A 13,981-nucleotide genomic window follows, 5' to 3' on the forward strand; every position below is an offset into this window, starting at 1 on the left:
GCTGACGTGGATCGAGAGTCGTCCTCTCTAGCCGTTCCTGGCCGGCTCTGCCGTGCTCGCCGGTGTCGAACGAATCCACATTAATCCCACGGACCAGTTCACACTCTTTGCCGGTGAGCCGCGTCTACCGAACCAAACACCCCCACAGACAGGGAGACACTCGAACGCACGCAACCCCCACACACAGCTAGTAGCGCACACCGGCACACGGCACCACCGTCCACCGCACAGCGAGCGGGACCTCCGGTGCACGCGGTCCACGGAATGGACCCGGTAGGCGCGAGGGGCCCAGCGCCTCGTCCTGGCCCCGCCCGTCAGTGGCCCCCCTCCCCCGTCTTGACCCACCGTGTGGCACGGTCGGCGTCGCGGATTCCCCTCCCTTTATTTAGGCCGGCGCGGCGCGAGGCGAGGAACGCAACCGCAACGCCGCACCGCTAGCCACTAGCTCGCCTCGCTCTCAAGCTTAAGCACGAGAGGATCAGCCAAGCCTCCCTCCCTCCCTCCCGCGTCTCTCTCTCTCTCGCGCGCGCTCCGCCATGGAGGAGGCCCAGTGTACGTCCCCTGTCCCCCCTCTCCCTCTCTCTCTCTCTCTCTCTCTCTCTCATGGTGGATTTGATGGCCGGCTGTGATTGCTTGTGTGTTCGTGCGCGCGCGCTCTGCTTTTGCTTTTGGGGGCAACGGGGCGTCGAGCCCTGAGGATCGGATCGGTTCGGTTCTTGATCCTGCTCTTGGGGTCACGGAGACCCCCCCCCCCCCCCACCACCCCACCCCATCCCATTGGCGTGGAATGTGATCTAGCTTTTGGGGAAGAGGTTGTTAGTTAGTTATGTGTGTACTTGGTACATAGATTCCTCAGATTATTGGCCTGTTTTTCGTTGGAATGCGCGACGCTTTGCTTTGGGATCTCGTGGAGATACCAAATTGAGAATCATGCCAGCGGAAGTCTGAATTCTCGGGGGATCGGCTTTCTCCACGTTGTGTGGAGCTTTCGGATGCAATCGTGTTATTTGGGGGGTCCCAAATCTGAACCTTTTCCGCTTGATTAATAATACTTTTATGCTCCGTTTCACCGGAATATGCCAAAAGCACGCCTGTTGGTGACGTTTTAGAGGGGTTGGTAGATGCAGTTGTGCTGTTCCATTTCTTTTTCTCTTCTCGTTGGAAGGAAGATGCGTGTGAGCTGTGGCAATGTCTTTAGAAAAGTACACCCTTTTTTTTTTCTTGCGTGTAGGTTGTTACTTGTTTCTATTGAAAAAGATGACTTTGGGCATCGCATCTTTACAATTGGTCGTGTACTTAACCAGATCAAGTAGGAGAGATCGTTAGAGTTGGCATCCCTATCACGCCATATAAGGAAAATGCAGAACTGGGGTTCGGCTAGAAACAACTCAAGTTTCGTGAGAGTGATGTTTTCTGCTGTCTAGCAGTTGTCACAGTAATCATTTTTCTATTGATATGCCTGTACCAACTGGCTGTTTATGCCTTTCTATGGAAAGAAGAATCTGCTTTTATGTTTTTCTGCTCTCTTGCCGTTGTCATGTTATATATGTCTTGACAAGTACTATATCCGTTTATCTCTGTTTTTTTAGAATGTAATACTTTCTAGTATTGACTAGATTTATATGGATATTAACGAATCTAGACATATATATAAATAATATTCAATAATAAAAAGATGAATCTAGATATAGCCAAAATATCTTACAATATGAAACAGAAAGGTAACAGCTAGTCTGCTTTTTCTGGAGTTATTACCTGATTTAGTTTGGGGTAATACTCTAGATATTCAGAGCTGATAACGGAATGTACTCAATTTGTCACTCAGAAATCGTTTGGTACCGTTCACCATACTTTCAGTACCAAATTTGTTGTTAAACTCTGCTGAACGTTCTCTTTTAGGTCTCTCTACTTATGAAGTTGCCAATGATCTTGTCCTCAATATGTCTTTTTCTTCAAACTCTAAAATAAGCTATTTTTATTGTAGTTGTGGAGTCGAAGGATGGAACCATCTCAGTTGCTTCTGCATTTGCTGGACATCATGAAGGTAAGAGTACTAATATAGTTGGTCTTCGATCTTTTATTCTTTCTGTACAGAATTACAGCCTTAACTTATTCACAAGAGTCCAAGTATTGCATATTTTAAGGTCTAGTTTGCACTGTTTGGTTGATTTGATGCACTTTCAAGGTCTTCCAGAAGAACTGCTAACTTGAATTTTGGAAAATTTGTAGCTGTACAAGATAGGGACCACAAATTCTTGACTAAAGCGGTTGAAGAAGCGTACCGGGGAGTTGAGTGCGGTGATGGAGGCCCCTTTGGAGCAGTCGTTGTCCGTAACGATGAAGTAGTAGTCAGCTGCCATAACATGGTTCTGAAGCATACTGATCCAACTGCACATGCTGAAGTGACTGCAATAAGAGAGGTAAAATGCTTTAACTGTCTCCCATCGTTCCGCATTTTGGTAGAAAAAGTAAAATGACATATTTGCAAATGAAAACAGGTTGATGATAAAAAATTTATATAAGTGTCTAGAAAAATTCAAATGCAAGTGCTATAAAATAAACTATGATGAAAAAGACAAAATTAACTCCAAAATTAGGTTTTAAAATTCAAATTTTGGCTTATAAGCAGCCGCAGAAGCAAAATAATGGGAGCCAAGTATATCAACTGTTCAGAGTAATATATGGTGCCTAAATTCTAAAGTTTCAAAAACTGACGGATATTATGACAATTATCATTATCACTGTTAGTATTTCAGCCGTTGAGAGTATATTATGTCGTGCCTAAATTCAAGAGTAAATTTCCAATACTATATTAGAACTACAGATTAAAGCTACAGTATAACAAAACGATAGGTTTAAGACCAAATTTATTGCATCTGAGATGTGAGAATAAAGGTTAGTTCTCTCGCAATGTTTGAGGCCAACCTCAGGGGACTTCTGATGCCTCAAACACTTCAGGATAACTTGAGGCTGGATACAAGCTTCGGGGCAGCCACAGGATTGCAACCAGGTCACAAGGAATAAAAATATTCCCTCATTGATTAATGCGTATCGTGCATCCACTTGGGCCTTTTGTATTTTAGATTCTCTTTTCCTCTTCATCTTACTTACTGATCTTTGAATTGTTTTCCAGTCCACACCATCTATTTAGTTAGCTACTTATATTATCGTTCTTCTAATATTTCAGGCTTGCAAAAAGCTTGGGAAAATTGAGCTCGCAGATTGTGAAATCTACGCGTCTTGTGAGCCATGCCCAATGTGCTTTGGTGCGGTTCATCTCTCCCGGATCAAGGTTCATCCATCCTTCAATTTTCAATAGCTTAACCTCATCAGATATTTCTGGCAACGTTATCTAACACCGCCGCTAATTCTACACCACAGAGGCTGGTGTACGGAGCCAAGGCAGAAGCTGCCATTGCCATTGGATTTGATGACTTCATCGCAGACGCTCTGAGAGGCACTGGGTACTACCAGAAGGCCAACATGGAGATCATCAAGGCTGACGGCAACGGAGCCCTGATCGCAGAGCAAGTCTTTGAGAAGACCAAGGAGAAGTTTCAGATGTACTAATGTGCAGGAAATAGTTTCAGATATGCCAAAGTCCCTCTGATGATCTAGGGAGGAAGGAAACAATAATGTTCAGCTTTTCCATTATTTCTGAAATTGCCAATTCAAATGTATTTTCATCATGATAACATCTCAATTGCCTACATGTTAATATCATTCAATGATTTACTACGGACCAACGGAGCACAGAGAATATTTGTACTTTGCTTGCCTAACTATGGAAACGAAAGGCCATGTATGCTAAATAAACCTGTTGATATGAAAGCAACCGGTTACTCCAAATTTTATCTAAAACAACTTGAAAATGACTCTAGAGTTCGAGTGGCATTAGATTTGTAAATCCCTCATTACATATAATGTAATGTGTATTTACATTCTAATAACACTCAATTTTTTGTGGATACAAGACTGCTATGTGGACTTGCATGAATGTTCAGTTTATACAATAAATATTGTAGTTCAATTTTCCTAGATCAATTTTCTAGAGTTTGTCTAAAGGTTAAAACTCCTTGTTTTCAGTTTGTCAGTAATGGTTCCATTACACTGGTGCGTAGATAATTCTGAGTTAGTCAATTACATCAATGATGTATAGGAATATATCACTATCTCAGAAATTGACCACCTCAAATCTTTGTTGAATTCCTGAATTCGAACTGTACTTCTGTAGCAGTTTAGCACCCCTTCTGTAGTAGGAGTTACTGCAAATTAACAGAAATTCTCAGGTAACAGAAAGTGGTAACTCTCTTTTACACTCCTTTTGAAGTTATAAACATGGATTGCTTTTATTTCGAATAAGAATCCACACAATACGGTCATTGCAATAATAACATCACACCAACACTTATCTCCAGAGATCTATATACACAACTACATGAGGCAGGCCTTAAGCCAAAATTGAAAAGTCTTCAACAATCACTTACACCAAAAATAAAAATCTACAAGGACATTATCAATAACTGTATAGAGAAGTAAACTTGTGGAAAGGATTTTGTAACCGGGTAGCGCCAGACCTAAGTGGCTGCTGTGCTGCTGGCACTGGGAAGTAGCTATTACCAGTATAGCATACCTGGCCTGGCCCAGGGCTGGGCCTAAGTTGCTCACAGATCTCTGGAGACACAGAATTTGAGTACCCTTCGACGAGCGAACAATTCCAGGGATCGGCGGATTTGGCACCGAGTGACACATTTGACAGGCAAATGTTGCTGAAGATATCCCCCTGGATGCCCTGCAGCATCCCTGCAGTGCCAATGTTGACCCCCACCACATCTCTGATCGTTATGTTGCTTATGACCGGGAGCGCGTTCTTGTCGTACTTGTCGTCAGGATGTTCACCGTAATTTGCAGTGATCCTGATGGCTATCGAGACGTTGTCCATGGTCACATCAGCTATGTATATGTTCCTCACGTACCCACCGCGCCCTGGGGCAGTCTTGATTCTGATCCCATGCACTGAATTGATGAAGCGAAGGCCCTCGGCTCGGACCTCTGATATACCACCTGACATCTCGCTTCCAAAGGCTATTCCTGCGCTGTTCCATGGATTTTTTTTATTATTAATTTTATTTTTAAAAATATTTACAGGTATAAAACACCCTCTGGTTGGCGCGCGGTTGTCAACGTGGCAAACGGCAATTTGGCTGCGGGCGACGGGGAGCAGCAAATTTACAGAGGGTCCCTGCGTGGGCATAAAACACCCTCTGTAAGGCGGCAATGGGGCTGCCTGCAAATTTTCCGCTCCCCGTCAACAGCGTTGAGCGCGAGCGACTCGCTGTTTGTCACGTTGGCAACCGCGCCCAACCAGAGGACGTTTTATACACCGCGTCGACTGGCTGAGCGCTAGAAGGTTAGATTTGCAATTTTTTAAATGGAAATATATTTATGTAAATATCTTAAAAATAAAATTAAAAATACAAAAATACCTGTTCCTTGTCTGTCCAGTGATGTTGCGGATGCTAATGTTGGAGCTGGGATGGGCAAAAGAGATGCCATATTCATCCCAGCCACTCTTTATGACAACAATGTCATCACCGTTTCTGATGTAACAATCTTCGATGCACACATTTGTGGATGAGTCTGGATGTCATTGAAGTTGCAGCAGAAGTTGTTAAAATCTGCAAAATGGTTGCAAACGTACAAAAGAAGGGAAAAAGAAAAAAAAAAGATGTGGTGGTACAGAGCAAGGACTACTCTAAAAGTATGCATTAAAGCAGTTGTTTTATTTACTGGTGCATGATTGCATGTACGTTTCAAGAACCGAATCAAAGTTACATTTGATGTATTATAGAGCCTAAATATAAACTGGTGTGCTCCATGTTTTGAACTGTTAGTTCTATCTTATATCTGTTCATATTGAGTTTGTTTTTTTACTAAGTTAGTGAGAAAAACGTTCTGTACATTGCATCACAAAGTAACAGCCTCCATCTTTCTGCTGATGCTTATGCTTATTAGCCAAAATTTAAATTTAAAACTTAAATTTGGAATTATTTAGGATTTTTTTCAATTGTAATTTATTTCCAGCCGTTGATTTTAAATCGCTAAAAACCATACATAACAATTTTACCCATAATTATTTAATAAGCCATTTCACTTATGATTAATTTTAGCACAAAGATGGGGTTAAGAAATTTTCTCCAACTATTTTGTATTATGGTTAACTGACAAATTGAATGAAATTACACAGGAACACTCAGAATTTAGGTCATAATCAACTCAGAAATCAAGCAAACCTGGGTCAATGCCATCAGTGTTTGGCGAACTGATAGGTGCTAGGATCGTCAGATGCTGGACAAGAACTTGGCTGATTATTTCGAAAAGGCAATCAAGATAAGAAACAGGTGCGACCACAAAACTGGTAGCCTGGTACTCTAACAGTGAAGCAGAGATGTAGACGAACTGACCTGCAGTATACAGGATGAATATTCCAAAACGGTGCATTCATGAAGGTTAAATTGGAAATGACAACTCTGTCAGAGTACATCAGTTCAAGAAGAGGTGGCCTAGTATAATTTAATGTGTGATTGTGAAACCAGTTCCACCAAATTTCTCCCTGGCCATCAATGGTGCCATTAGCACCTGCATAGAGTACAGCAATATGAAACACATCATTTCAAGCAAACTTGAAATACAAGAGCACACAGGATATAAGTATGATACTTACTAACCAGTTATTACTACATCAGTAAGATTGGATCCAAAAATAAGACTTTTATGTCTTTTACCAGGGAGTTCTCTGCCACGTCCATAAGATGGCAGAGGATGAATAATTGGCCAGTCAGATGAATCCTGCAGAGGACCAGATGACAATCACCAATGTAACACTTCCTGGACTGTTTGTTCTAGTGTAAATTTCAACAAACCATTTTTAGGAATAAAAAGGTGCTATGAAATATATAACATTTGTGTTATTGTAGAAATGGAAGATTTTTGTTAAATTCATGAGACAAGAGTAAATAAAGCATTTCTAAGAAATAATGCTTAAAGTTATCTTACTGTAGATCCGATTATTACTGCATCGGCATCAAGTGACATGGTGAGATGACTAATAAGATTAAAACTCCCGGTCAACCACCTTCCAGCAGGCACAAAGAGCTCTGCCCCACCCTTATCCGCAAATGAGCTGAGGTAAAATATTGCATTCCGAAACGCTTTCGTGTTAAGAGTAACACCATCACCAACAGCACCAAACTCGGTGATTGAGACACTGTGTGGCCGATGAACACTTGCTGTCAAGTCGTTGCAGTACATGCCAGATGAAGTGGTCCATTGAGTCCCAGCAAAAACGGTTGCAAAAACCAAAAGGACTTGAAGTGCCTATAACAAATTCCAGCAGATGAAAGTCAAAAGGAATGTTGTTCATGAACTGAATTCTGAATAATTTATTCTTTTAAGGAAAACAAATTCAAATGAAACGCATTTCAGAAACATATTCATGCCTTTCCAGGGTAACCTTGCACATCCATCTTTGCAGAAAGAAGTCATTTTTAGTTCAAGATATCTATTGGTAGGATACTCATCACAATGAGTTGGATCAGAAGGTTGGGCATTATCAACCGTGAGTTAGCAATGTGCCAATGCTGACTTCATGAACCTTCTAACAAGGTGACACCGTCTTTATGCAATGTCAGAAATTAGAGGGAAAGCAAGCCCGTTACGATTCAGCTTTATATAAAGAAAGCCCAAACAGTAACAAAGATCTCAGCATGAACCTCCTCCACTAGGAGAAAATCTATAACAAATCATCCTCGGAGAAACCTTTCCAAGAGGAAAGTGGCCAAATGGGAATTACACAAGTCCCACTTGATCCCATGGAAGAAGACACAGGTCTCCATCAGAAAGACAAAAGACCCCCTTGCAGCACCCATTAGTCCACTACTACAGTGCTCATCCTTAGAACTGAATTCTCAGCAAACTACCAAAGTTGTATTGTACCAAATGATTCTTGGACCACGGTAAAATTCCTATCCAAATCTACAGCTCAATTCAGCCATAGCACATAGCAGATTTACCACATTAGAGTCCATGACCAAAGCAGGATATGCTACAACCTACAAGGTAGTAGCAACCAAAGCACAAAAAGAAGAAGGGACTCAAAAGCAAGAAATTGCAGGCTTACAGATGCGGATCTGCTCGCCATTTCTTTTTCTTGCGGCTAGTGAGCAACGCCCCAACAGCACACCAGAGCAGAGAGTCAGAGACCACCCCCAAGATCGACTCGACCTGCAACCAAAACAATCACTACCACCACCAGGCTCACCATGGATGGAATCATCAAGAAGAGGAGTACGGAGCGCGCACACACACACACGCGAAGAAAGAAAGAAGAAAGCCATACAGGACGATGCTTGCAGCTGGCGTTCTCTTCTTGGACCGCGAGCGGAGCGGCGTCGAAGGTGGCGCGGCTGTGTCGAAGATGGCTTGGGCTTGGCTTCGCTCCCCGCCCACCGGCCACACCACCACCTCCGGCTCCGGCCAAAGCGGCGGCGGCGGCTGCAATCACGTCACGTGGGTTTTCTTGCTTTCTTGGGAGGGGCAGTGAGTGGCAGGCAGGTTCATCAATTGGTCTGGGTCACAGAGAGACGAGCCCGAGGCAGATAGTGTGCTGGTGCCCGAGGGAATGGAATATATAGGACTGAGACGGATGCTGGTTCCTGTGTCGGTCAAAGCACAATAAATTAAGCTGCACCAGGTTTGCGAAGGAACGGGGGCTGCGTTGTTCTTTGTCGACTTTTTCTCAACCTTTATTTTAAATATCGGTCTAAAAAATCCTAAAATATAAGTATTTTTAGGTTATTAAATATAGATTAATCTTAGTGAAAAAGTATACAGTGTTTCTCAATAAATGAAGAATTGGTGGCTGGAGGAGCTCATTAGGATACAATGGGAAAAAACTGACTGACAAATAATCGCTGGAACAAATAATATTACGAAAAGTACAAAAATGATTATATTTTGATACATTATTCAAATCTCTTACATTTTTGAGAACAAAGAGCATTTTTTTACGTGAACGCTTCGCAAACTGACAAATGATGTGCTTTTCTTAAAAAATGGTTCTAAAGTAGATTTGTAATCTTATAACAATTAATTCAATGGTTTATCAACCTTCCCAAAAGAACAGACCTGTGCGGGCACGCGACCATACCAAACACATGTACCGACCATATCTACTGGCAGGGACGTCTCAGCCCGTGTGAGGTGAGCGACCGCACATGTCCCAGGATTTACAAAGTATACTATGTATATATATAATAATTTTAGGTTTTTTAATTAAAAATCAGTATAAGTTGTCTTGTATAATAAGTATATATAACAGTTGAGTTCTTCAAGATTTTATTCTACAAGAAAATAAAGGTCTGATCTAAATTCTAAATTTTTTGAAGCGACATGAGTGTTTTTCCAATACAACCATTGTACAAGCGTCAATAGTTTTTGTTGTTTTAGTACTCGATATTAGGTCTCTATTTAATACTCTAAACTGGGCCTCATATTTTCACGGAACGCCGCTGCTATGGCGAGTTATCAGTCCAGAAAACACCCAATCGATTATCAAGGGATTTGTATCATATCCTCTTTTTCCATGGACGTATATCTACTGGTCGTACCCAACAATTATCAAGGGATTTGTATACTCTACGGTGAGAGCTCCCAACCAGGGAGGGGACTCACATCCTCTAACGATAAGACAGTAAGATTCTACTGCCTTTGTCCATAACTGTTTGACTGTTTTTTTATACACTTTTGACTATTTGTCTTATTTAAAAAATTTACATAATTATTAATTATTTTTTTATCATTGTATTTATTGTTAAATATATTTTTATACATATGTATAGCTTTACATATTTGACAAAAAAATTGAATAAAACGAATAGTCAAACTTATATAAAAAAGTCAATCTTCATATATTTAGGGACGGAGGTAATAGGATTTTAGGTTTATCGAATTATTTATAACTGCTTAAGGATATGAAACAACTAAATTAACTACTAAGTGAAAACGTTGTTTTAAAAGGTCAGATGAGCATTTTTATATAAATTTTTACATTACATGCGCTATTTATAAGCTTGAAAAGCGTGTCCATAAAAATCCAAAATCTATAATTGGATTAGGCACGAGGCAACACCTATCATCTACTGTCACGATATGTCGATATCTGTCATTACGGCAGAGGTTCTATGAAGGTCTATTTACGGCTCGTTTGGTACTTTGATTTGATTAACCATCATTCGTTAGTCATTTATTAGGCTCGGCCTATAAACTTTAAATAATGGTTATTTTTTATTTAATAGCTTAGTATGTACTTTTGACAAATGAAGTGATAATAGAAACCGTTGATGTTTTTTACCGGCAATAATGACTACATGACTATGTGTTGGATCTATAACTAGATGTTGACATGAGATAAAAAAGATTTATATAGGTTTAAGTCTAACACACCCTAGCCCACAAACTTGCTTACCGCACTCTACACCTTGAGTGAACTCACTCTCACATAGCATCTCACTTACAATTCCATCATCGCTTCGTATAAAAGGATTATCCAGGATGTAATATACTTAGGATGAACTAGGTATATAAGTTAGACCAAACATATCTAAACTTTTTATGTGGGACTAATCTCACCAATTGAACACTTGGGCCTAACGGGTTAAACTGGAACGAGAATACACAACTAAAACACTACTAATGGCATGGTATTACACTCTCCCTCTTTCAGGGATGACACGTCTGGTAGCTTACCGCTACTTGGCAAATGAATACCTAGGATCTTTCCTCGGTGCCATGGCGCTGCGTTGTGCCCCTCCATGGGCCACCACATATGCACGGATGTACAAAGTGGTTGAGGCTCTTATACCACTTATAACACCACACTCCCTAAATCCGCATAGTATACTTCACATGTTGAGTGGACTCATATTCACATAGCACCCCACTTGCACTTCCATCCTTATTTTATGCAAAAGGGTTGATCCAGGTGAACTAGTTATATAAGTAACCCAAACCTACTTAAATTTTTCATATGGAACTAATGCCACCAACTAAATACCTAACAAGCCAAACCAAAACAAGGACACATAACCGAAACACTACTAGTGAGCTGGGCATTACATTAAGTACCCTATAGTACACCAATATGATTTACACATTGGACAGATCCAACGGCTCAAATCATCTACATCAGATCGAATGGTCCATGTTCAATCAGTCATCCTTTTTTTTATGGGTTCCCCAAATCACGCGTACATTCTGTTAAACTTTCCTTCTGTTTATTGGCTCCCAAAATCATGCACACTTTCCATCTATCCTCCATACATTAAATTTAATGCATTAAATCTTAGTCAAATGTAGATCCAAAATTGAACGTGTCATAAAAAGGCCAAAGGGAATACTCCCATATCAGATCTCAGCCAAAACTCCGTCTAATCGTTTGTCTTTTTCAAAGTTTTTTTTTGCAAACATAGAATATTATACATCATTCTTATAGTCCATTTACTAATAATGAATCATATTCATAAATAAATAATTTTTTATATGTATATATATATCAGTAACCTTAGACCCCTAAATCAATAGCGTTAAATAAAAATAGACCGGATTTTGATTAAATGATATATCATTTATGTGTGTAGATATATATAATCTAATATTTATATGTATGTTCAAGTTGACAATATTAGATAACGAGAGAGATTTTTCACGGTGGTATTTGTAATACTCGCTTGGTGTTTTATATGTATATATCAACATGAATGAATCAACAGTATTAAATAAAAAAGAAACGAGTATAAAATAAATTTTATAATATATACATACATATATTATTTACATTACAAACATATATATGTTTAAATTGGTTCATAGGTAATTGCAGGAGCTATTTTTTGACATAGTAGTATTTATACTACTTCGTCCTGGTTTTTTAGGCGTCGTTAAATTTTGGATCTATGGTTGACCGTTTGTATTTTTTAAATTTTATTGCAAATATAGCATATTTAAGTCATTCATAAAATAAATGAACAACTTGCTTGGGTCCAAATTAAATTATTTATTTAATACATATGTACATGTATCATCTAATGATCTAATCTACTCTATAGTGATAAAATATATTCTATAAAATATAAACTTGTATTACAAACTTTATATATGTAATGCATAGACAAAATCTTTCTATATATTAGAAACATCCTATAAAATATAAATTGACACATATATAGCTCATATAATTATGCTATGTATACACATACACACAAGATTTATGACTAATTGTATGTAAGATTTTTTTTATTCCTATTATATTGTGCTAAAAGAATGTTATTCACTGGGATTGCACGAATTTGCATAAATACTTCATTTAGATGAATTAGAAGATATATCCTAATTGTATTGTATTAAGGACCGATGCGCGCGTCTTTAAAAAGATTTCAATTTAGTATATCTTTAGTATAGGTATGTCTTAATAGCATGGTGGATAGTATATATATGGTCATAAAGTTTATTTGATTGAATATTACTATGGATGGATAAAATTGTACAATGTTTGAAACATATACTTTATTTCAATCCTTTGATTTTTATTATTAAATATCATCATATGTTAGCACATGTATGCATGATATATGACTTGAATCGAGTTAAGGTGCAATTAAATCTATTTTAGAAAAAAATAGTTTAACTAACGAAATTAAATAATGTAGGAATGAAAATATTATAACGCCGTAGCTTAGCACGGGTATATTGCTAGTGAAAAATAGTACACTGCTCATATTTGACATATTGTATCCTTCGTGTTTTTAGATGTTTCTAGGGTTTCCCTTGATTTTTCTGTTAGGTTTATGTGTTCGTTGTTGTGGGCTGCACTGATATTGGGACCGATGAAATCTTATGTTGGTTGAATGAAAAGAGTCAAATACAATATGTTTTTCCTAATCTATTTACATTAAGATATCTAGACTGCCTAGATAGAGTCTATCAAGTACCTTGAGTTATATGTCTTCACAATGCCAAGTATCTCCAAATAACTAGTTCGACGTCACACCCGCTTTCCTTCTGATTGGATAAATCTTCCAGCATGATACCCAATATCATATTCATTTGCTAAAACCAAGCATCACATCAAGAATAAATGCATTAGTCCGGCATTACATCCCTCAACCCAAAAAGAACCTTTTTTGCTTGGTTAGTTTCTCTGTGATGGATGTTAGGATGGTGATGTCGAACATGGATCAAACTATGGTATCTATGGGCATATGGTTCATTTGGTACCAAGATATGAGCGGGAGTGGGGAGTGGTTCAGGCCCCTAATGATGTGTAATAGACCAAATCTAGTTAGCCGAAGCACGTTTTACTCTTATATGATTTCGACGAGACATAAAAAAATATAAGACTTAAAGCTATTTACTCGGCTAGACTACGCTATGGCAAAGTTGTCAGCGAGATTGTACAGGGTGGCTCTCAACAAGGATGTAACGCCGAGAAATTTGCACCAATTTTCGAACAATAGCATGTATTAAATCTCGGTCCAGTAATCAGCCCGAGTACACACTATGACAAATCAATACGTAGTTCCATAACTTAAAAACAAATAAAAACAATTATTTATCGAAATGCAGCGAAAAGAAAAACAAGACTAGAACCATATAATCTTCAGCTTGATGATGATGGTTTTATACCACATACATTCTTGACGGCGGTCTCTACCTCACTTCAACCCTCGGAACTACCTCCTTCTGACAAAGGCTCTGGCTCTTGCTCTGGTGGGGAAAAATTAAGCAAGACTAAGTACAAACCACGATACTCAGCAAGTAAGACCCAAAAGAGGAAGAATAATGAATGCATTTGGATATCAAGGACAAACTAAGGTTAAATTACACAAAAGCAGAAGTAATTAGCAAAACAATAGATAAAACAGAC

General features: G+C 39.1%; 2 protein-coding genes across 3 annotated transcripts; one reads left to right on the plus strand and one right to left on the minus strand.

The window, feature by feature from the left end:
* The first annotated feature begins 405 nt into the window (after positions 1–405).
* LOC102715871 (guanosine deaminase) lies at positions 406–3,753 on the plus strand. The gene is made up of 5 exons (XM_040525949.1): positions 406–552; positions 1,985–2,044; positions 2,230–2,420; positions 3,188–3,292; positions 3,382–3,753. Exons 1-5 carry the CDS (start codon positions 537–539, stop codon positions 3,568–3,570), a joined length of 561 nt encoding a protein of 186 aa, XP_040381883.1. The 5' UTR covers positions 406–536; the 3' UTR covers positions 3,571–3,753.
* Positions 3,754–4,322: 569 nt separating this feature from the next.
* LOC102699600 (probable polygalacturonase) lies at positions 4,323–8,642 on the minus strand. Of its 2 annotated transcripts, none has more exons than XM_006657523.2 (8): positions 8,399–8,642; positions 8,180–8,283; positions 7,057–7,377; positions 6,729–6,849; positions 6,465–6,639; positions 6,294–6,364; positions 5,487–5,640; positions 4,323–5,096 (listed from the first exon to the last, which is right to left on the minus strand). In XM_006657523.2, exons 2-8 carry the CDS (start codon positions 8,198–8,200, stop codon positions 4,517–4,519), a joined length of 1,443 nt encoding a protein of 480 aa, XP_006657586.1. In that variant the 5' UTR covers positions 8,201–8,283; positions 8,399–8,642; the 3' UTR covers positions 4,323–4,516. The 2 variants fall into 2 exon arrangements, with proteins under 2 accessions (XP_006657586.1, XP_015694799.1); XM_015839313.1 differs by having other exon boundaries at positions 8,180–8,301.
* Between the last annotated feature and the right edge of the window lie 5,339 nt (positions 8,643–13,981).

Source organism: Oryza brachyantha, chromosome 7, assembly GCF_000231095.2.
Source record: "Oryza brachyantha chromosome 7, ObraRS2, whole genome shotgun sequence".
NCBI classification, from domain to species: domain Eukaryota; kingdom Viridiplantae; phylum Streptophyta; class Magnoliopsida; order Poales; family Poaceae; genus Oryza; species Oryza brachyantha.

Bases quoted from the DNA above. Each gene is read 5' to 3' on its own strand.
- LOC102715871 (XM_040525949.1), top strand. The intron at 2,045-2,229 runs GTAAGAGTACTA...GAAAATTTGTAG, and splicing joins ATTTGCTGGACATCATGAAG to CTGTACAAGATAGGGACCAC. The intron at 2,421-3,187 runs GTAAAATGCTTT...CTAATATTTCAG, and splicing joins AAGTGACTGCAATAAGAGAG to GCTTGCAAAAAGCTTGGGAA.
- LOC102699600 (XM_006657523.2), bottom strand. From the start codon at position 8,200: ATGGCGAGCAGATCCGCATCT. The intron at 7,378-8,179 runs GTAAGCCTGCAA...AATTTGTTATAG, and splicing joins TGGCGAGCAGATCCGCATCT to GCACTTCAAGTCCTTTTGGT. The intron at 6,850-7,056 runs GTAAGATAACTT...GGTCCTCTGCAG, and splicing joins CAGTAATAATCGGATCTACA to GATTCATCTGACTGGCCAAT.